The sequence below is a fragment of the Cetorhinus maximus genome, chromosome 23, assembly GCF_964194155.1.
Source record: "Cetorhinus maximus chromosome 23, sCetMax3.hap1.1, whole genome shotgun sequence".
Taxonomy (NCBI): domain Eukaryota; kingdom Metazoa; phylum Chordata; class Chondrichthyes; order Lamniformes; family Cetorhinidae; genus Cetorhinus; species Cetorhinus maximus.
In genome coordinates, this window is record NC_135901.1 from 20396328 (window position 1) to 20420617 (window position 24290).

Below are 24290 nucleotides of genomic sequence, written 5' to 3' on the forward strand. Positions count from 1 at the left end.
CTTCAGCATCCCAGTCATCAGGAGATAAGGGGGGAGAGTATGTGGGACAGGGAGTTAAACCTTCGGGGAACCAAGAGAGAAAAGAATGCCTCATAGAAACTAGAATTTTTCACTCTGAATTTCTGGTCTTTCCTGACAGTGCTAACTTTTGTAAACTCCTTTTACAGCGTATCAGAAAGGGAGGATTTGAAAATGGAAAGCTCAAGCCAAACATCACAGCAAGATCTGACAGAGCCACTTGTTTCATCAGGACCTGAATATTTTCTGCCTTTGAGTGTAGAAGGAGAAATGTTTGTCTGTTTACCTGTGGGAAAAGATTTCAAGCATCAGTGTGACTGGAAAGGCACCAAGACACACACACCCAAGTGAGCGTGTTCCAGTGAATTGACTGTGGAAAGAGCCTTAACCAGTTAAACAACCTGTAAAACATTACCCGATTCACAGTGGAGAGAAACCACACACATATTCTGTATGTGGATGAGGCTTCAACTGATCATCCAATCTGGAAAGACACAAAGGCACCCGTACTATGGAGAAACCGTGGAAATGTGGGGACTGTGGGAAGGGTTTCAGTTATCCTTCTGAGCTGGAAATTCATCGACGCACTCACGCTGGGGAGACCCCTTTTACCTGCTCCAATTGTGGGAAGGGATTCACTCAGTCATCCAGCCTGCTGACACACCAGTATGTTCACACTGATCAGTGACCTTTTGAATGTTCTGACTGTAAGAAGAAATTTAAAAGCAAAAAATATCTTCTCAGACACCAACACATTCACAGTGGGGAGAAGTCATTCACCTGTTCCATGTGTGGGAAGGGATTCACTGCTACATCTAACCTGCAGAAACACCAGCGAGTCCACACTCATGAAAGACCTTTTAAATGCCCAGACTGTGGGAAGTGCTTTAAAAGTTCTGGGGAAGTGACATGCCATCAACGTGTTCACACAGATGAGAGACCGTTCAGATGCTCTCACTGTGGGACTGGATTCAGGCTATCATCTGAACTCACTGTACAACAGCAAATTCACACTGGGGAGAGCCGTTCACCTGCTCTGCATGTGGGAAGGGATTTACTCAGTCATAGAACCTGCTGAAACACCAGCGTATTCACTCTGCTATGAAACCCTTTAAATGTTCTGACTGTGAGGAGAGCTTCAAAAGCAGCAATGATCTGCTGAGACACCAGCAAATTCACACTGTGGAGAGACCGTTCACCTGCTCCGAGTGTGGGAATGGATTAACTGATTTAAAACGTCTGCTGAGACACCAGAGAATTCACGAGTGTCTGCAGGAGTTGGATTCTGCTGTTTTTGCTACTTTTGGTCACATCCAGTATTAATCACTGTATTAACCTCTGTATTAATCCTGAGGTGTGTAAGAAATGTGTCCCAGCCACTCTCTTCCATAGTTCAGAGCTCCAGGCATGGAACAGAAGGCTCCTTTACAACTGTATTTGGAGTCAAGAAGAGCAATTGTGAATGCTGGAAACTGTAAGATTTTAGTTCAGAAGTCACAGATTACCCAAAAAGGGAGCTGTTGAAGTCATTGGTGATTTTTCAGCATTTTATTAAGAGGTAACATTTAGATATGATACATCAGTTAAATATTCAGAAAAGATACACAACCTGTAACAGCTGAGAATGGTTTACCGATCCTGATCTCTGTGGCTGGAGGTGGCAGTCTCCTCAGAATGGTTTACTGGTCCCGGATCAGGGGGATGCTGATCTCCGTGGCTGGAGATGACAGTCTCCTCGGAATGGTTTACTGGTCCTGGATTGGATGATCGGATGGATGAAGCTGATCTCTGCAGCTGGATGTGGCAGCCTCTTCTGTTCTCATTCTTCTGGATCTAGTCCAAGTGTTTGGTGTTAATCTGAAGCCAGATCATTATGGATCAGTTTGAAAAATCTTTACTGTCCAAAGTGATGTTCCTTTTTGAGCCTGTTTAAACTTCACTCAGACAGTTGGTTTACATGTGGGTCATCAGATCCAACCTGATCAGGGTTAGAGATCTCTTGTTTCAGGGACATTGATAGAGAGATTTCCTTGGTAGAGATAACAGGCCTGTCCTGTGTTTGTCACCCAGCAAACTGCTGGGGAAGCTTTCTTCATAACAGAGAATACGAGAGCTGTTTCTATTAATATTCAATGAATTTCTTAACATCTTATGAAGATTATTAGATGGTGATATTTTACCAAACAAGCTGTTAAATCAGAGATTGGTGTGAAACTGCGACCTGTTCCTGACTGAAAGTGAAGTTTCTAGTCTGAAAATTTCCAAGCGTTTATGTGACATTCTGGAGTCTCCCAATTTAAGGCAGTGACAACAACAACTTGGATTTACCCTTGAACAGATTAAAATGTCCCGAGACCCTTCACAGAGGATCAAAAGCTGGGTCGAAAAGGTAAGAAGGAGACAGGGTTAGTGAGGGAATTCAAGCCCTGAGGACCTCAGCAGGTGAAAGCACCTCTGCCTATGGTGGAGTGATGTAGGTGTGGGGAGCTGAAGTGGGTCAGAATTTTATTTTTGTTCTTTCATGGGATGTGGGGGGTCACTAGAAAGGCCAGTATTTGTTGCCCATTCCTTGTTGCCCTTGAACTGATGGGTTGCTCAGCACGAAAGTCAACTACATTGCTGTGGGAGTCTGGAGTCACATTAGGCCAGACCAGGTAAGGATGGTAGATTTCCTTCCCTAAAGGGCATTAGTGAACTTGATGGATTTTTACAACTATCAATTACTGAGACTAGCTTTCAATTCCAGATTCATTAATTGAATTTAAACTCCACCAACTGCTGTGATGGGATTTGAACCCATGCCCCTAGAGGATTAGCCTGAATCTCGGCATTATTGATGCATAGTATCACACCACACCACTGCCCCCAGCCCCTTAATTGCAGGAGCACAGGGAGGGTCGTAGGGCTGGAGGAGGTTCCAGAGACTGTTTGTCATGGAGAGAGTGGCTGCCTCCATAGAGCTTCAAGCTGAAATGGGTCCATGCAGGTCATGACCACGGCCGTGCAGGAGATATCTGCTGCCTTAAACAGGATGACAGACACTTTATCTGTGACCTTACAACACGTCACTGATCTCCACCAAGCTGGTCTGCAGCAGAGTGGGAGGAATGATGTGACGCTGATCCAGGAGAGGGACGATGGAGAAAGGAGCCATGGAAGTGGGAAATCCAATCAAGGCATTCCCACTTCTCACCGTTTATCCAACTTCAAAGCCCACCACCCCCAGGCAGTACCCAACAGGCTGCCTCACCTCCCACTCGCTGAGTCTGCCCACTCCTCCTCTCTGCTGTGCAATGTTGTACAGGATGCAGCACATCACTATTATTCTGGAGTCCCTGGCTGCCGAGTACTGAAAGTCACCTCCAGACCTACCCAAACACCTGAAAACACATCGTCAACATTGTGATGCTTTGCTCGATGACACACTCTGGTTGCATCATTCCTGAACCTCATTGGTGCGGTTTCTCACATGAGCCCAGTTTCAAGGAGGTGTCCCTGATCTCTAATGATCCTTCCCTGAAACCTGGTTCCTGGAACAGACAGATCTGGAATATTGGAATTTCGCAGTCTCAATCCATTACGACAGCTCCCAACCAGTGGGCAATGTTCACCATTTTATATTCGGGTCTGGGGGATAACGTTCACTGTTTTATATTCGGATTTGGGGAATAATGTTCACTGTTTTATATTCGGGTCTGGGGGATAATGTTTACTGTTTTATATTCGGGTCTGGGCGATAATGTTCACTGTTTTATATTTGGGTCTGGGGGATAATGTTCACTGTTTTATATTCAGGTCTGGGGGATAATGTTCACTGTTTTATATTCAGGTCTGGGGGATAATGTTCACTGTTTTATATTCAGGTCTGGGGTATAATGTTCACTGTTTTATATTCGGGTGTGGGGGATAATGTTCACTGTTTTATATTCGGGTGTGGGGGGATAATGTTCACTGTTTTATATTCAAGTCTGGGGGATAATGTTCACTGTTTTATATTCGGGTATGGGGATAATGTTCACTGTTTTATATTCGGGTCTGTGGGATAATGTTCACTGTTCGGTCCTTTGGGCCCCAACTATTTACAATCTATATTAATGACTTGGATTCAGCGATAGAAGGTATGATAGCTAAATTTGCAGATGACACCCAAATAGGTGGGAAAGTAAGTTGCAATAAATAAATAAGAAATTTATAAATGGATATGGCCAGGTTAGGTGAATGGGCCAAAATTTGGCAGATGGAGTTTAACGTGGATAAGTGTGAGGTTATCCATTTTGGTCAGAAGAATAAAAAGGCGACTTATTGTTTAAATGGAGAGAAACTTCAGAATGATTCAGTGCCGAGGGATCTGGGTGTCCTCGTACATGAATTGCTGAAAGCTAGTGTGCAGCTACAGCAGGTAATAAGAAACGCAAATGGAATTTTGGCATTTATTGCTAAAGGAATAGAGTATAAACTGGGGAAGTGTAGTTGCAACTGTACAAGGCATTGATGAGACCGCACCTGGAGTACTGTGCACAGTTTTGGTCCCCTTACTTGAGGAAGGATGTAGTTGCATTGGAGGTGGTTCAGAAGAGGTTCAATAGATTGATTCCAGAGATGTGGGGCTTCTCTTATGAGGAGAGATTGAGCAGTTTAGGCCTATACTCGCTAGAGTTTAGAAGGATGAGAGGAGATCTAATTGAGATGTATATGATGCTAAAGGGGATAGACAAAGTAGACGTGGGGCGAATGTTTCCCCTTGTGGGGCATTCTAGAACAAGAGGCCATAGTTTTAGGCTAAGGGGTGGTAGATTTAAATCAGAGATGAGGAGGAATTACTTTTCTCAAAGGGTCGTGAATCTGTGGAATTCACTACCTCAGAGTGCAGTGGATGCCGGGACGCTGAATAAATTTAAGGAGGAGATAGACAGATTTTTAATTAGCAACGTGTTGAAAGGTTATGGGGAGAGGGCGGGAAATTGGAGTTGAGGCCGAAATGAGATCAGCCATGATTGTATTGAATGGTGGGGTAGGCTTGAGGAGCTGAATTGCTGACTCCTGCTCCTAGTTCTTATGAAAACTGTTTACAATATTCCAGGTGTGATCTAACTAGTGCCTTGTATAGTTTTAGCAATAATTCTCTATTTTTATACTCCAGTCCTCTTGAAATTCCAACTTACCTTGGTCAGATCTAATCTCATCCCACTGAAGTTGGCTTTCCCCCAGTTAATTATTCTTACTCTTACTTGAAATCTTTGCATACAGGCAGAACAGATAAACTGTTTACCTTCCACATTAAAAGTTTGATGATATTCAGGTCCTGACGAATCACATGACTCTGTCAGATCTTGATGTGATGTTTGGTTTGAGTTTCCCGTCCGTCAATCCTCTGCCTCTAAAACCCTGGAAAATAAATTTCCAAAATCCATGACTGGCCCTCCGCCATAGTTCCGTCCCGGGTATAATTAACAGCAGAACAAACCGCTATTGTTAGATGTGAACTCACTGGAGTCTCAGTCGGCAGCGTGAATAAGTGACTTTTCTTCCCATGCAATGAACATTCAAACTCCGTGTTGTCAGTAGTAATGTAGCAATTTTGGATCAAAGCCTCTGAGCATTTAAATCTGGAGTGTTAATAGGAGGGCAAAGTGAGTAAATCCCTTGGCACAAATGCAGTATCTGCATGGTCTCTCTAAGGTCCAACTGTGTTGTTGTGTCAGCGAATAGGATAGCCGAGTGAATCATTTCCACTTCTTCTGAAGAAGTCATATGGACTCAAAACGTTAACTCTGTTTCTCTCTCCACAGATGCTGACAGATCTGCTGAGTTTGTCCAGCATTTCCTGTTTTTATTTCAGGTTTCCAGCATCCGCAGAATTATGCTTTCAGTAGTGTCCAAGACTTCCCACATATTACAGTGCATGCATTCCACTTGACCGAGCTGCCTTGGCATGTCGTAACTTTACTTCCATTATGTTAACTTTATTTTACATTGGTTTACTTATATTAATTCACGTTACTGGCTCTGACCTCCTCTTATTCCTAGTGTTTCTTACTCAAATCCAAGTAGCTACTTCTTCAAAACTAATTGGTTTCTCTAATTAATGGATATTTAAAGACACTGCCTAACAACAATTTCTTACCAACCAATGAACTTACTATTTTCCTGTGATGTCACTGTTGGTTTTTTTTTTTTTCAAACTCAGCTCCGAAGGTGAGGTTTACACCCAGGCACATTTCTGCTCATCTGCTCCTGTTCCCAATTTAGAATAATTCCCATGTAAAGCACACCTCTTTCCCCCATGCACAGAATTCCCATGTGGCCCTAATTCACTGCTCACTTGGTCTCCGTCTCACTCTGACAGTCACCTGTCTGCTAGCACACTCCTTACTGACTTTGTGGTTTGAAAAGCCTGTCTCTTTTAAAGACCCTCTGATGAGTCACTAGCTAGTTGAGCTTCCTGCAACAGTAATCAACACCATTTGAATCAAATGCTTTCAGGTGAATGACAGATAGCTGCTACTGCAGGCATTTCCCTACTTAACAAGCTAACCTAACTTACTTATGTCAGGTCTTGATTCTTAATCTATAGTTAAACCTGAAAAGGACTTACCAGAACGTACTTTGTGAGCCAAATTCACCACTCACCCAGTCTCCATCTCACTCCGGCACAGTTGCCTGTCTCTTTGCATGCACCTTACTGCCTAAATGCGTACATGACAAAACAGTTTGTGGTGCATGGACTCGGGGTGAGGGAAAGATATATTCATGAATTATTACACCACAGAATGAGGCCATTCGGCTCTCTGTAAGAGCATTGGGTGAAACAAAGAAACAGAAGATGCGCCTGGAGGACCTGTCAATGGCAGAATGATGAACAAGTGCCATCTGAAAACAAAAAAAGGAACAGGAAATGAGAAAAAAAAAACAAATACAAAGGAAAACAGAATGGGGGCCGCATTTGCAGTGAAAATTGTTGAACTCAGTCTGAGTGTGAAGGTTGTAAAGAGCCCAGTCGAAAGATGAGGTGCTATTCATCGAATGTATGTTGAGCTGCTTTCGAACACTGCAGGAGGCCAGGGACTGGGAGGTCAGCATTAAGATCTGGGTCACAGGTCATTTCAATTCTCCACTTTGGCATTGTAGATTAGTTGGTTCACATCCCTGTGAAGTGAACATAGATGTTTAACATCAAACATTTCTATCCAAACAAACATCTACTCAAACACTACCTCTCTTAACAAATTTTCACCCAACATACACTCACCAATGACTCTGGCACTTTGATACTTGCTGCCCAGCAATTCGTTTCAGGCATGTCTGACTTTCCTGAGCCTTAACCCCCTATTAAGTGGAATGCTGAAGAGGGTGAAATGACACTCTGCTGAGTGTAATTCCTAGAATACAAATAAACTGTGGTCAAATGAGAAGGAAGCTGTGGGTTTCCAGCTCTGTCAGTCCTCCTATTGTCTCAGACAGGATTACAATTGGAGACATGCAGCCAGCTGTCTGAACCCGCCAGCCTGGGCTCGCCTGAATTGGTGAATAGGGATAAAGTGAACATCCATTTACATGGTCAGACCTTTAAAAAATGTGCCTTAATTTTCTTGCCTGTGGGTTGTGCCGATAGATTCCCTGCAGCATGTGCTGAGGTTCACAAAACCAAACCCCAGGAAACCAACCCCGCCGCATGCACCACATACATATGAATAAAGCACAATCTGTAACATGGCCTATAGGAGACAACACCAGAGGGCTCGCTCTGTATTTGAAGCCAGGACTGCTCACATACTCTTTGTGAGAATCACTCAAAGTGAGAATCACATTCCTAAACCAACGAACCAGCAGAAGTAGGAAAGCTCAACCAAAACATAATTTAATTGCCATCCAAAGTAGCTCAGGCATCTCCAGCAAAAGCTGAAATTGCTGGAAAAACTCAGCACATCAGACAGTATCAGTGCACAGGGAAACAAAGCTCATCTTCAATTCCATGCCTTTCATCTTAGTTCCAGAACATCCAGGGAGGAAGCCATCATTGCTTTCCGCTCATCACCATTCATTGTCAAACATTGGATTGTCAATGGGTACTTAAAGTGCCAAGGGAATATCCGCCCAACATTTCCAGCTCTGCTGTTTCAACGCAGGGTCATTCTGTGTGTGAAGTAAACATGATAACCATTATACGACACAAACATTGTGCAGTGCTAAGGTGAATGACCTAGAATGCCAAACAGTGCAGTCTCATTGCTCTTCAGAACCTTCTTTTCAGGTTGAAAAGACGCAGCTAATGGAAAGACACAAGGATTAGTCATAGGACCTCAATTATTTACTATCTATATTAATGACTTGGAGGCAGGGCAGAATGCAATGCATCCAAATTTGCTGAGGATATAAAAATAGGTGAGAGGGCATGTTGTGATGAGGACATAAGGAATCTGCAGGGGGATATGGACAGGTTGAGTGGGTGGGCAAAAACTTGGCAGATGGAGTTTAATGTAGGAAAGTGTGAGGTCATGCACTTTGATAGGAAGAGTCAAAAGGCAGGCTATTATTTAAATGAAGAGAGACTCCAAAAAAGTGCAGCACACAGGGATCTGGGTGTTCTTGTGCATTAAACACAAAAAGCTACGATGCAGGTGCAGCAAGTAATTAAATAGGCAAATGGAATTTTGGCCTGTATTACTAGGTGGTTGGTACTTAAAAATAAGGAAGTCTTGTTACAACTGTACAGGGTGTTGGTGAGGCCGCACCTGGAGTACTGTGTACAGTTTTGGTCCCCGTATTTAAGAAAGGATATACTGGCATTGGAGGCAGTTCAAAAGTGATTCACTAGGCTGATTCCTGGGATGAAGGGGTTGACTGATCAAGAACGACTAAACAGGTTAGAATGAAGGGTGATCTTATTGAAACGTACAAGATTCTGATGGGGTTTGACAGGGTAGATGTTGATAAGATGTTTCCACGGGTGGGGGAATCTTGAAATAGGGGACATAATTACAGAATAGGGGGCACTCATTTAAAACTGAGATGTGAAGGAATTTTTTCTCTCAGAGAGTAGTGAATGTCTGGAATTCTCTACCCCTGAGAGTTGGGGAGGCTAGATCACTGAAAGTATTTAAAGAGGAGGTAGATAGATTTTTGAAATATTGGGGAGTTGAGGGCTATGAGGAGCTAGCACGAAAGAGGAATTGAGGCGTGGGGCAGATCAGCCATGGTCTTATACAATGGCGGGGCAGGCTTGAGGGGCCAAATGGCCTACTCCTGCTCCTATTTCTTATGTTCCTTGTGGAAGTACAAATCGGCTGAAAAGCATCGCCATGTGGCAAAGAAATTGATCTAACATTCGAATCACAAAATGTCATACCAGATAAGGAGGCGATTCTCTTGCAGAAAGTCGGCATAGATACATCGGGCCAAATGACCTCCTTCTGTAGCCATCTATGATTTTATATGAACAACAGGGGTGTGTGCCTGTGGGACCTGTCAGCATAGCTGAGAACTTAAGGCCGTGGACTTTAAATTCATTGGGATTTCACCACTAGATTTTAATCCTGAAGGATGCATTTCTCAATATTCCTGATTTTAACCAAGTGCATATAGAATTAATTATCGGTTAAATTGAATTAAAAAATCATCCAAACACTCCAGCGTTTTTTCTTGTTTCCGTTCATCTGCAAGCATTCAACAAATTTCCAGTCGGAAATGTAACAAATAAGCTAGGCTGGTGAAATCCTTGCTTTCCAGGTGTTTGTCTCTCCTCAGGTCTCTGTCACTCTCGCTCGAAATATCTGTGTGTGCTCTTTTGAGATTGTCAATGTTGTTGAGTTCCCCATTTCCAAACTTCATTCACATTAGTTGTGTAGTTTCATACCAAAAAGGAAGAGAGGAAAAAAAATAACAGTTTTTTAAAAATTCATTCACGGGATGTGGGTGTCGCCGGCTGGGCCAGCATTTATTGCCCATCCCTAATTGCCCTTGGTGGTGGTGAGCTTCCTTCTTGAACCACATGTAGGTACATCCACAGTGCTGTTAGGGAGGGAGTTCCAGGATTTTGACCTAGCGACAGTGAAGGAACGGTGATATATTTCTAAGTCAGGATGGTGAGTGACTTGGAGAGGAACTTGCAGGTGGTGGCATTCCCATCTATCTGCTGCCCTTGTCTTTCTAGGTGGTAGTGGTCGTGGGTTTGGAAGGTGCTGTCTAAGGAGCCTTGGTGAATTCCTGCAGTGCATCTTGTGGATGGTACACACTGCTGCTACTGTGCGTCGGTGGTGGAGGGAGTGAATGTTTGTGGATGTGATGCTAATCAAGCGGACTGCTTTGTCCTGGACAGTGTCCAGCTTCTTCAGAGTGTACGGAGTATCACTCATCCAGGAAAGTGGGGAGCATTCCATCACAGTCTTGACTTGTGTCTTGCAGATGGTAGACAGGAGGTGAGTTATCCATTGCAGGATTCCAAACTTCTGACTTGCTCTTGTCACTGCAGTGGCTCATCCAGTTCAGTTTCTGGTCTATGGTAACCCCCAGGATGTTGGTAGTGGGGGATTCAGTGATGGTAATGCCATTGAACGTCAAGGGGCAATGGTTAGGTCCTCTTCGTTGGAGATGGTTATTGCCTGGCGCTTGTATGGTACTAATGTTTCTTGCGACTTGTCAGCCCAAGTCTGGATATTGTCCAGGTCTTGCTGCATTTGGACATGAGCTGCTTCAGTATCTGAGGAGTCCTGATTTGAGATGAACATTGTGCAATCATCAGCGAATATCCCCACTTATGACCTTTTGATGGAAGGAAGGTCATCGATGAAGCAGCTGAAGATGGTTGGGCCTGGGACACTATCCTGAGGAACTCCTGCAGTAATGTACTGGAGCTGAGATGACTGACCTCCAAGAACCACAACCATATTCCTTTGTGCTAGGTATGACTCCAACCAGCGGAGAGTTTTCCCCCTGATTCCCATTGACTCCAGTTTTGTTAGGGCTCCTTGATGCCTCATTCGGTCAAATGCAGCCTTGATGTCAAGGGCAGTCGCTCTCACCTCATCTCAGGAGTTCAGCTATATTTTTGATGTTTGAATAAAGGCTGTAATGAGGTCAGGAGCTGAGTGGCCCTGGCGGAACCAAAACTGGGCGTCAGTGAGCCAGTTATTGCTAAGCAAGTGCCGCTTGGTAGCACTGTTGATGGCCCCTTCCATTACTTTACTGATGATCGAGAGTAGGCTGATAGCGTGGTAATTGGCCGGGTTGGATTTGTCCTGCTTTTTGTGCACAGGACATGCCTGGGCAATTTTCCACATAGTTGGGTAGATGACAGTATTGTAGCTGTACTGGAACAGCTTGGCTAGGGGCGCGGCAAGTTCTAGAGCACAAGTCTTCAGTACTATTGCAGGGTGTTGTCAGGGTGCATAGCCTTTGCACCATCCAGTGCCTTGAGCTGTTTCTTGATATCACGTGGAGTGAATTTAATTGGACGAAGACTGGCATCTGTGATGCTGGGGACCTCCGGAGGAGGCTGAGTTGGATGGTGGTTGTAGCAAATGCTTCAGCCTGATCTTTTGCCCTGATGTGCTGGGCTCCCCCATCATTGAGGATGGGGGTATTTGTGGAGCCCCCCCCTCCAGTTAGCTGTTTAATTGCCCGCTACCATTCAGGACTGGATGTGGCTGGTCTGCAGAGCTTAGCTCTGATCCATTGAAACAATGTACAAACAATTAAAGGGCTGACTTAAAGGAATAACTGGGCAAACAGGGAATGTCACCATTAGAACAAGGAGAGTCCCTGGTTTCAATAAATGAACCGGCAGAAGGGTTAGGATTGAGCAGGGAGAAGGTAAATACTGTCATCATTCAGAACAACACAAACTGTAAAGGAACAACTGACCTCAGAGGTAATCTCTTGTATTTGTGAAGGGGTTGTGTTGAATCAGGTTTAAAGGGATCAAATGATATATGTTTTCTATATTGGACAATCACATCGGAACAGGAGAAGGCCATTCAGCCCATCGAGCCTGCTCCACCATTCAGTATGATCATGGCTGATTGAACACTTCAATGCCTTTTGCCCACATTATCCCCATAACCCTTTATGTCATTGTTAATCAGGAATCTATTAATCTCTACCTAGCATACTCACACTAAAACCTAGAATTCAGATCGGGATATGGATTCGTGTTAGGTGGGAAGATCTGGATCAGTGAATTACTCCAGGAAGCCTTGAAATCAGACTGACTGTATTTCAGAACTGACCCCTGTGATAGCAGCAATCCCATTGCTATTGATTGATAAGACTGATGGAAGTATTTAAAGGGGAGACCACAGGCATGTTGGCAGATGACGCACACAAGGAATTCATGAACTATCAGAGGATAATAGTGAGGGGAAAGGAGAAGTGGGGCCTGATTGTGTAGATGTCAGGTTGTACACAGCACACACACACTCACAGACACTCATGGGGACACTTCCTGTCCAATCAAGCTGTTTGGACCATCCAATTTCAACCTTTCTCTGAACCTTAAATCCACATTAAACAACATCTGTCAGAGAAGCAACAACAAACCAGTGTTACTGAGTGAATCACCGAATCACAGTGCAGAAGAGGCCCTTCAGTCCATTGAGTCTGCACCGACACGTGAGAAACACCTGACCTATCTACCTAATCCCATTTACCAGCACTTGGCCAATACCTTGAATGTTATGATGTGCCAAGTGCTTATCCAGGTACTTTTTAAAGGATGTGAGGCAACCCTCCTCCACCACCCTCCCAGGCAACACATTCCAGACTGTCACCATCCTCTGGATAAAAAAGCTTTTCCTCATATCCCCCTAAACCTCCTGCCCCTCACTTTGAACTTGTGTCCCCTTGTGACTGACTCTTCAACTAAGTGGAACAGCTGCTCCCTATCCACCCTGCCCATGTCTCTCATAATCTTGTACACCACGATCAGGTCGCTCCTCAGTCTTCTCTGCTCCAATGAAAACAACCCAAGTCTATCCATCCTCTCTTCATAACTTAAATGTTTCATCCCAGACAACATCTTGGTGAATCTCCTCTGCACCCCCTCCAGTGCAATCACATCCTTCCTATAATGTGGCGACTAGAACTGCTCACAGTGCTCCAGCTGTTGCCTCACCAAGGTTCTATACAATTCCAACATGACCTCCCTACTTTTGTAATCTATGCTTCGAATGATAAAGGCAAGTGTCCCATATTTTTCACCACCCCACCAACATGCCCTTCCGCCTTCAGACATCTGCGCACACACACGCCAAGGTCCCTTTGTCCCTCAGAACTTGCTAGTGTTATGCCATTCATTGAATACTTCCTTGTCAAATTACTCCTTCCAAAGTGTATCACCTCACACTTTTCAGGGTTAAATTCCATCTGCCACTTATCTGCCCATTTGACCATCCCGTCTATATCTTCCTGTAGCCCAAGACACTCAACCTCACTGTTAACCACCTGGCCAATCTTTGTGTCATCTGCAAACTTACCAATCCTACCCCCACATAGTCATCTATGTCGTTTATATAAATGACAAATAATAGGGGACCGAGCACAGATCCCTGTGGTACACCACTGGACATTGACTTCCAGTTACTAAAGCATCATTCAGTCATCACCCTCTGTCTCCTGCAACTAAACCAGAGTGGTCTATTGTCACTGTGGATAATCAGCCCTGGTGGGGGGATAGTACACAATTCAGGCCTTGTATTGGGACTATACAATCCTGGTATAATTGCAGCCTCTACTTTCCTCCTGATGTCACAGATGATGCTAATTCCCTTTATATGGATGGCCTGGTTGATGAGGAGAATTCTAAGATAGTTTATAAGGAGAAAGAATAGAATGGAAACGTTTGCACTGACCAAGAAATCAGCTTTGAAGCTACAGAAGGAAGTTGGGCCCGGAGGTGAGGAATGTAGATGGATGGGGCAGACAGAAATCATTTTAATAACTTTCTTCAATATTTCTCAATAGTAAGCGCGTTCTGAATAGTAAGGAAGAGAAGCGCGAGAGCGGCCGGCAGTTGAAGAGAAGCGCGAGAGGAGTCGGGAGTTGAAGATAAGCGCGAGAGGAGCCGGCAGTTGAAGAGAAGCGTGAGAGGAGCCGGCAGTTGAAGAGAGGCGCGAGAGCAGCCGGCAGTTGAAGAGAGGCGCGAGAGGAGCCGGGAGTTGAAGAGGAGCCGGCAGTTGAAGAGAAGCGCGAGAGGAGTCGGGAGTTGAAGAGAAGCGCGAGAGGAGTCGGGAGTTGCTGAGAAGCGCGAGAGGAGTCGGGAGTTGAAGAGAAGCCCGAGAGAAGCCGGCAGTTGAAGAGAGGCGCGTGAGGAGCCGGCAGTTGAAGAGAAGCGTGAGAGGAGCCGGCAGTTGAAGAGAAGCCGAGAGGAGCCGGCAGTTGAAGATAAGCGCGAGAGGAGCCGGCAGTTGAAGAGAAGCGTGAGAGGAGCCGGCAGTTGAAGAGAGGCGCGAGAGCAGCCGGCAGTTGAAGAGAAGCGTGAGAGGAGCCGGCAGTTGAAGAGAAGCCGAGAGGAGCCGGCAGTTGAAGAGAAGCGCGAGAGGAGCCGGCAGTTGAAGAGAAGCGTGAGAGGAGCCGGCAGTTGAAGAGAGGCGCGAGAGGAGCCGGGAGTTGAAGAGGAGCCGGCAGTTGAAGAGAAGCGCGAGAGGAGCCGGCAGTTGAAGAGAAGCGTGAGAGGAGCCGGCAGTTGAAGAGAAGCGCGTGAGGAGCCGGCAGTTGAAGAGAAGCGCGAGAGGAGCCGGCAGTTGAAGAGAGGCGCGTGAGGAGCCGACAGTTGAAGAGAGGCGCGTGAGGAGCCGGCAGTTGAAGAGAACCGCGAGAGGAGTCGGGAGTTGAAGAGAAGCGCGAGAGGAGTCGGGAGTTGAAGAGAAGCGCGAGAGGAGTCGGGAGTTGAAGAGAAGCGCGCGAGAGGAGCTGGCAGTTGAAGAGAAGCGCGAGAGGAGCCGGCAGTTGAAGAGAAGCGCGAGAGGAGTCGGGAGTTGAAGAGAAGCGCGAGAGGAGCTGGGAGTTGAAGAGGGGCGCGGGAGGAGTCGGGAGTTGAAGAGAAGCGCGAGAGGAGTCGGGAGTTGAAGAGAAGCGCGAGAGGAGCCGGCAGTTGAAGAGAAGCGCGGGAGGAGGTGTTAGAAGGAGAAGATTTGCATTAGGGAAACTGAGACCAAACATCACATCAGGAACTGACGGAGTCGCCCAATTTATAGTACCTTGGGTATCATTGGATTTTGAACATGGAAGTTAAAAGAACCGTTCACAGTGGGAAGAAACTTTACATGTGTTCTGTGTGTGGACGAGGCTTCAGCCAAACATCTGGCCTGTCAAGACACAAGCGCAAATACATGGGGGAGAAACTGTGGAAATGTGGGGACTATGAGAAGGCATTTGGTTACCCGTCTGAACTGGAAACTCAGTGACGCACTCACATTGGAGAGAGACCATTCATCTGCTCCATTTCAGGGAAGGATTTATTAGATCATCAAACTTGCTGACACACCAGCGAGTTCACACTAGAGAAAGGCTGTTCACCTGCTCTGCATGTGGAAAAGGGTTCACTGATTCCTCCAACCTGCTGACACACCAGCGAGTTCAACTGTCTGGACTGTGGGAATTGCTTTAAAAGTTCTGGGGGACTGATGTCCCATCAACATGTTCATACTAACGAGAGACCGCTCGGGTGCTTTCACTGCGGGACTGGGTTCAAGCGATCATCTCAACTCATTGTACACCAGCGACTTCACACTGTGGAGAGGCGGCTCACCTGCTGTAAACGTGGGAAGGGATTCACTCAATCATCCACCCTGCTGAAACACCAGCAAGTTCACGAGTAACTACAGTGATTAGATTTTGCTGTTAATCACATCCAGGACTGAGCCATGTTCAGTGGTGTCTGTTCCTATTCATGGTAAGTAAACCCCTGACCAGTTATAGGGGAAAATATTGTTGACAGGAGAAAAATAAATCAGCTTTGTACTAAACATGCAGTGTGTTGAATTTTTTTTTGTTCATTCATGGGATGTGGGCCTCAGAGGCTAGGCCAGCATTTATTGTCCATCCCTAATTGCCCTTGAGAAGGCGGTGGTGAGCTGCCTTCTTGAACTGCTGCAGTCCATGTGGTGTAGGTCTAGTTTCATTCCTTATAAACATTCCAATGGTTTGATACAACTGAATGCCTTGCTAGGCCATTTAAAAGTAAACCACGGTGCTTTGGGTCTGGAGTTACTAGTAGGCCAGACCAGGTAGGGACGGCAGATTTCCTTTCCTAAAGGGAATTAGTGAACTAGATGTGTTTTTACAACCATCGACAATGGTTTTATGGTCATCATTAAACTTTTAGTTCCAGATTTTTATTGAATTTAAATTTCACCATATGCCGTGGTGGGATTTGAACCCAGGTCCCGAGAACATTAACAGGGGCTCTCAGGATTATTCACCCAATGACGATACCACAACATCACCACCTCCCGCTTTAAAAATAAGTTAATTCCTTTTGAAGGGCTCTACCTCTCCTCTGTCTCCTCCAACCTTACCAACGACAAGTGTGAGGAGATCATGGAGCTTCTTTGTCACTAAGATTGAGACAATTCGATCAGCTGCCTCTGCTGCTTCCAAACTGTCTCTAAAGTTCCCCCTTGTCCGAGCCCTGAGCTCACGTCTTTCTCCAGTTTCTCTCCTATCTCCCATCATGCCCTGTCAGAGCTCATCTTTTGCAGGTGACCCACCTCCGAGTCCCTTAATTCTATTCCTACCAAACTGCTAATCATCCATCTTCCCCGTGTTGCTGATATTGTTAACAGTTCTCTCTCTCTCTCTCTTCTGGTTTTGCTCCTCTCACCTTTAAATACACCACCCTCACCCTTCCTGAAAAAAACAACCCTTCAACCCACTTTCCTTGAAAACTACCACACCATCTGCAACCTCCCTTTCCTCTCCAAAGTCCTTGAATTGGTTTTCCCCAAGGATCTATTCTTGGATCCTCCTATTTCTCATCTACATGCTGCCAGCTAGGCAACATCATCCAAAAGCACCGTGTTAGTTTGCACATGTACACTGACAACGCCCAGCTCTACCTCCCCACCATCCCTCGCCATTCCTCCACTGTTACTAAATTATCAAACTGCTTAACCGACATCCAGTAATGGATGAGCAGAAATTTCATCGAATTAAAAACTGGGAAGACCAAAGCCGTTGCCTTCGGTCACCACCATAAATTCCATTCCCTAACTACTGAGTACATCCCTCTCCCTGGGAACTGTCTGAGACTGAACCACACTCTTCACAATCTTAGTGTCATATTGATCCCAAGATGTTTCCAACCACATATCCACACCATCATTAATACCAGATATTTCCACCTCTGTAATGTCACCCATCTCCACCCCACCCCAGCTCATCTGCTGCTGAAATTCTCCTCATACGCATTGACTATTCTAATACATTCCTGGCCAGCCTCTCACATTCACCCTGCCCCCATCCCCCAACAACCTGGAAACAAGATCATTCAAAACTCTGTTGTCCATGTGCATTCTTGCTCTAAATGGAGGGGAGATGGTGGCACAGTGATAACGTCACTGAACTCGTATTCCAGAGGCTGAGGCTTATGATCTGGGAACGTGGGTTCAATTCCCACATTCCCCACAAACCTTCTGCAGACATTTTTAGCAATAAGTTTCCAAATAGTATTTATACATAAACACAGTGACCTGAATCAGACAGAAAATGTTTCCATCTTTGTGTGGAAGTTAGTATCAATAATGGTGCCATGAAACTATTGTTGATCGTTGTAAAATCCCCTCTGGTTTACTAATGTCCTTTAGGGGAGGAAATATGCCAAACAAATGGTACGAATTTAAACAGAATTCAGGAACGGAGTGACCTGGGAGTGTGTGGACACAAATCTTAGCAGGAAAAGTTGATCAAACTGTTAAAAACAAAACTGATGGGGTCGTCTGTTTATTAATGGAGACATGAAGTACAAAAGCATGGAAGTCACACTGAATCTTTATCAATTACTTTTTATTCCTCAGCTCAAATACTGTGTTCAGTTCCGAGCACCACACTTCAGGAAAGATATCAAGGCCTTGGAGAGAGTACACGGAAAATTGACCAGAATAGTATCAGGGATGAGAGATTTCTGTTATGTGGAGATATTGGAGAAGCTGGGATGGTTCTCCTTAGAGCAGGGAAGGTTAAGGAGTGATTTAATAGAGGTGTGGACATTTTTGCCATTTTTTTTAAGGAGTTTTCATCAAATAGGGAGAAACTGTTTCCATTGGCAGGATGGTTGGTAACTGCAGAAAACAGATTTAAAATAATTGGCAAAAAATCCAGGATGGAGATGAGGAGAGATTATTTTACTCAGTGAGTTCTGATGATCTGGAACACATTGTCTGAATGACTGGTGGAAGAAGATCCAACAGTAACTTTCAAAAGGGATTTGGACTTTTAATTCACAAGGAAAGATTTTCAGGGATCAGGAGAAAGATCAGTGGGCTGGGACAGAATGGTAACATTTTTAGAGACACAGTACAAACATGAGGGGCTGAATGGTCACCTTCTGAACTTTATGATTTGATCATATGGTGTTTATTGTGAATCATTATACTGTTATAGAATCACAGGATCTCATCATAGTACAGCACAGAAGGAGGCCACTCGGCTCATCGAATCTGCACTGGCTCTTTCAAAGAGCAATCCGGTTAACCCCACTCCCCCACTTTTTCCCCCTTTCCTTGGATGAGGTTTCAGCTGACCATCTGGCCTGTCAAGACACAAACGCAGTCACACTGGGGAGAAACCGAGTTAACATGGGGACAGTGGAAAGGGATTCAATTAATCATTTGAGTTAGAAAGTTATCAGTGCATGTAGACTGAGGAGACACTGTTCACCTGCTCTATGTGTGGGATGGGATTCACTTGGTCATCCAGCCTCCAAACACACCAGCGAGTTTATACTGGAGAGAGAAGGTTTAAATGCTTAGACTGTGACAAGAGCTTTAAAAGCCTGTTCCCATTTTATAGTCTCAGTCTAAGTCAGGCTTCCCAAACTGGGGGTCGTGACCCCCAGTGGGATCAGAAATGAGATTTTGGGCTTGTGAGCTCTGTGGCAGCAATGGCTGCCATGTAGCTCCAACTGCTTCCCGACAGCTGTGAGGCCCTTTTAAATCTCCACAGCTGGGCGTGGCCTAGTGAACAGCTCTCTGAGGCCCAATTGCTGCTGCAAAAAAAGCTTGTGAAAAGGTTGATGTTCATTTTTTTCTGGAAAGTCGATTTCTTCAATAATCAGGATCATAATGTATTACTAATCAGGATACTGTTAGATTAATAATCAGAATCCCACTGCATCAATAATGAGATTCTGTTTTATTAATGATCAGGGTCCAATTACTTTAAGATTCAGGACAATGTGATGTCAAATCAAAACAAGAAGAACTTTCATACTCCTTAACCTTGTGTCTATCGTCACCATGAGGTGAGTCTGGATAATATTTTCACCAATTTGATCCACATACTGTTGAGGTGCAACCACTATCTAACACAGCACAGTTGATTGAGTCTGTGAATAACATATTCATCATTGGACTGGACCAAAGTTTTTGGTGACCAGAACAATTCCTTCAGAATGCTCGTTATCATCATCTTCAGCCTCAGAATTCTCTGTGTCATACATCATTTCAATGACCCTGATTTTCTGTTTTGGGCAGTTTATCACATCATGGTATTTTGAGTCAGACCTGAAACAATTGTTAATTGATCCCTGGTCATTCCTGGGGTTCATTCACCTGTTAGTGCTGTTCCAATCCATCTCTGCTAAAGATGCTTTCACCCTCTTTCGAAACCTGTCAATGTCCAACTATGCTTTATAGTCATCCAATCGATCATCTTTCTTGTAAATCTCTTCAATGAGCCCGAATAGAAGATCTAAACCTTCATCAATCTCCAACTGACAGGCATCCAGCTCACAAAATACTTTGCTTGTCATTTTACCTATGTTAGGAAGTGACAATGCCAAGTCCAAATCTTGTTTCCTTCTTGGTAGGGACATAACCCGTGTCCACATATCCACTTCATTCTTCCACTGGTCGTATGGCCCAGACTCTGAGTTATCAGACCTTGACAATTCCCACTTGCTTTCAGCCATTTCTCATAAAAGCTACTAGGATTGTAACTTCTGTCTGAAATTTTATTTTCCTTTGTTTTCCAAACTTCACCATCAGACAATCATTCTCAGGTACCATGTTATAGTCCTGACAGTTTTATGGTGAAGGAGGAAACTGGAGCTAATCTTTGCTTGGTACAGATTTATTCACAGAGTGAAACATTACAGGTATATACCTCGTAACTCCACTCCACTCTATGTCAGTAAGTGCTCATATGTGCTCATGTAACCAAACAATCAAAGCCCAAATCCTGCATACACTGAACCCCAAATGATACAATGAACAGCCACAATTGGAGTATCTAAAAGGTCTCTAATTGGTGTGACTGCCATGGTGTTTCAGCAAGTTGGATGATTCAGTGAATGCCTTCCCACACACGGAGCAGGTGGACGGCCTCTCTCCTCTGTGTGAACTCACTGGTGCTTCCCCAGGCTGGATGCATCAGTGAATCCCTTCCCACACTCAGTGCAGATAAACAGCCTCTCCCCAGTGTGAACGTGTCGGTGTGTCCGCAGGCTGGGTGACTCAGTGAATCCTTTCCCACATACAGAGCAGGTGAATGGCCGCTCTCCAGTGTGAACCCGCCGGTGCTTCCACAGGCTTGAGGAATCAGTAAATCCCTTCCCACACTCAGTGCAGGTGTATGGCCTCTCTCCAGTGTGAACTCGCTGGTGTGTCAGCAGTCTGGTTGACCGAGCAAATCTCTTCCCACACACAGAACAGGGAAATGGCCTCTCTCCAGTGTGAACTGCCTGGTGTCTCAGCAGGGTTGATAACTGAGTGAATCCCTTCCCACACATGGAGCAGGTGAATGACCTCTCCCCAGTGTGAACTCGTTGATGCGTCAGCAGGTGGGATGACCGAGTGAATCCCTTCCCACACACGGAGCAGGTGAATGGCCTCTCCCCAGTGTGAACTCGCTGGTGTCTCCGGAGGCTGGATGAATCCCCGAATCCCTTCCCACACTTAGAGCAGGTGAAAGGTCTCTCCCCAGTGTGAATCCGTCTGTGTGTTACAAGATGGGATGAATCAGTGAATCCTTTCCCGCACTCAGAGCAGGTGAACAGCCTCTCCCCAGTGTGAATTCTCTGGTGTGTTAGCAGGTTGGATAACTGAGTGAATCCCTTCCCACAATCAGAGCAGATGAACGGCCTCTCCCCAGTGTGAATTCTCTGGTGTGTCAGCAGGTTGGATAACTGAGTGAATCCCTTCCCACAATCAGGGCAGGTGAACGGCCTCTCCCCAGTGTGGCTACGTCGATGAATCTCCAGCTCTGATGGGGCTTTGAATCCCTTCCCACAGTCCCCACATTTCCACGGTTTCTCCCTGGTGCAGGTTGCCTTTTGTCCCTCCAGTTTTGATGATCAGTTAAAACCTTGTTCTCACACAGAACATGTGAACAGACTCTCATCACTGTGAATGGTGTGATGCTTTTTCAGGCTGCGTAACCTGAATACTCTCACTCGTGTGTGTGTCTCGGTGCTTTTCCAGTCACACTAACGTTTAAATTTTTTGAACCAGACAGCACAGACAAACATTTCTCCGTCTAGATTCAAAGGCCGATGATCGTTACATTGTGACTAATTGAGTGACTCTGTCAAATTTTAATGTGATGTTTGTTTTGAGATTTCTGTCCTTAGATCCTCCTCTTCCAATATCCTGAAAAAGGAGTTTACAAGAGTCAACACAGTCATTACAGGATAGAATTTCAAAACAGACGGTTCTAGTTTCTATGAAACATATTTTCTTCTCTCATTCCTGAAAGGTTGTAAATCTCATTCGGCTGTCGCTAATATACACCCTTCCAGTTCTCCTGAAGGTGCCAGTTCATGCTGAATGACAGATCCATGCTCACTGCTTCCTATCCAGGACACAGAACCCTGAAAATCTTCATGTGGGCTGTTCACCTATGTATAGTACTATATTACTTGATTAGAGATAAATGGGGGATGTGAGGAAGAACTTCACTTGGACAGCAAGTGATCATAAACTGGAACACATACCATATGAGGATGGTGGAAGAGGAAATCATTGATGATTTCAAAATGAAATTGGATGGGTGCTTGAAGGAAATAAACTTGCAGGGTTATGGACATATAAAGGGGGGAATGGGACTGACTGGATTGCTCGACAGATAGTCGGCATGGACTTGAGTTGCCGAATGGACTCCTACTATGCCATAATGACTCTATGACTGGAAATATGTGGGGTAGCTACAGTACTATATTACAAGACTAGAAATAATAATAAATGTACTTGACTACAGAACCATAAATAACATATCTGGTAGCAGATAACAACACTGGACATATCTGGCAGATGAAGTTCAATGCGGAGAAGCATGAGGTGACACATTTTGGTGCAAAGAACACGGAGAGACAGTATAAAATAAAGGGTACCATTCTAAAGAGTGTGCCGGAGCAGAGAGATCTGGGTGTATATGAACATAAATCATTAAAGGTGACAGGACATGTAGAGAGAACTGTTTCTAAAGCATACAGTATTCTAGGCATCATTAAAAGGGGCATAGAGTGCAAGAGCAGGGAGGTTATATTGAGCTTATATAAGGTACTGGTTAGACCTCAACTGGAGTATTGTGTGCAGTTCTGGGCGCCACACTATAGGAAGGATGTGAACGCATTGGAGAGAGTGCAGAAGATATTTACAAGAATGATTCCAGGGATGAGGCGCTTCAGTTATGAGGAAAGATTGGAGAAGTTGGGACTGTTTTCCTTCGAGGAGAAGGGTCAGACGAGACTTGATAGAAGTTTTCAAAATCATGAGGGGTCTGGACAGAGTAGATGGGGAGAAGCTGTTCCCGCTCGTAAACCGGTCGAGAACCAGAGTGCACGGTTTTAAAGTGTTTTGCAAAAGAAGCAAATGCGAGGTGAGAAAAAACTTTTTCACACAGCGAGTAGTTAGGCTTTGGAATGCACTGCCTGGAAGTGTGGTGGAGGCAGGTTCAATTGAGGCATTGGATGATTATTTAAACAGAAACAATCTGCAGGGTTACGGGGAAAAGGCAGGAGATCGGCACGAAGTTAAAATGCTCAGAGACCCGGTGCGGACACGATGGGCCGAATGGCCTCCTCAACAATTCTGCGTTTCACTCACAGCTTCACTGCTCTATTACTGAACTGTTCCCTTTTCTCCTGAAAACCTCAGCCTCCCAAACCCTGCCGGTTTCTCTTCTCTTTCTCTTCAACACAAACTCTTTTACTCACAGATCTTGGACACAGATTCAGTCCCTGTGAATCTCCATCTTCATTGCCACAAAGCCCACCTTCTGATTGGCTGGAGGATTAATGTCCTTCCGGTCCTCCAGAGCTCCCCATTGGCCGAAGCCGTCAACCTGGGCTCGAGAAAGGGAGAACAATGGGTGGGGGCGGGGCTCCCGCGTTCGCGGTCTGGCGCGGATTGGAACTCCTGGACGTCACCGCGGAGCAGGATGATTCCTATTGGCTGATTCAGGCAGCATTTCATTGTGGACTTCACAATGACTCATGGGGCGTTCCCAGTACACAGTCTCCCATTGGGAGCAATACGACTAGTGACAGAAGCAGAATATTGCGGATTGGACAATAGCTCAGCGCGTCAGAAGGTCAAAGTCTCTCCCGCCCCCATGTGGGCTCGGGTTCCGCTTCCTCGTTGGCTTCATACGAAGGATTGACCAATAGGAATAACTGGAGGAACGGAAAGGCGCTGATGTTCCACCAATCAGAGAGCGGGCTTTGTGCCAAAGGCCGCAATGACTATTTGTCTCTAGCGGAAGTTGGACAATGAGTTCCATACCCACTTAAATTTCCTCCTCTGTTCCATATCTGTGAGTAAAACACTTTCTTTTCACCCGCTTTCTATTTATTTTCCAATTCTGGGTTTAAATTCAGAGATAAAAACAAAAAACTGCGCATGCTGGAAATCCAAAACAAAAACCGAAACAGAAATACCTGGAAAAACTCAGCAGGTCTGGCAGCATCGGCAGAGAAGAGTACAGTTGACGTTACGAGTCCTCATGACCCTTCAACAGAACTAAGTAAAATTAGGAAAGGGGTGAAATATAAGCTGGTTTAAGGTGGGGGGGGGGAGGGTTTGTTGGGACAAGCGGCCAGTGATAGGTGGAGATAACCAAAA

General features: G+C 45.1%; 4 protein-coding genes across 4 annotated transcripts in view; all 4 read right to left on the minus strand.

Moving 5' to 3' along the window:
• Window positions 1-24290, minus strand: part of LOC144697337 (uncharacterized) — a 290314-nt gene that overhangs the window by 227752 nt on the left and 38272 nt on the right. The gene's annotated exons all lie outside the window — the stretch shown is intronic.
• Window positions 1-24290, minus strand: part of LOC144697059 (uncharacterized) — a 395607-nt gene that overhangs the window by 140734 nt on the left and 230583 nt on the right. The window lies entirely within an intron of this gene.
• The window catches only part of LOC144697310 (uncharacterized), a 273200-nt gene that overhangs the window by 16868 nt on the left and 232042 nt on the right, over window positions 1-24290 (minus strand). The window lies entirely within an intron of this gene.
• Window positions 17997-24290, minus strand: part of LOC144698416 (uncharacterized) — a 236909-nt gene continuing 230615 nt past the window's right edge. The window contains 2 exon segments of the mRNA XM_078570358.1: window positions 17997-21523; window positions 23443-23511. Of these exon segments, the coding sequence (XP_078426484.1) occupies window positions 20573-21523; window positions 23443-23511 (1020 nt within the window). The 3' untranslated portion in view covers window positions 17997-20572.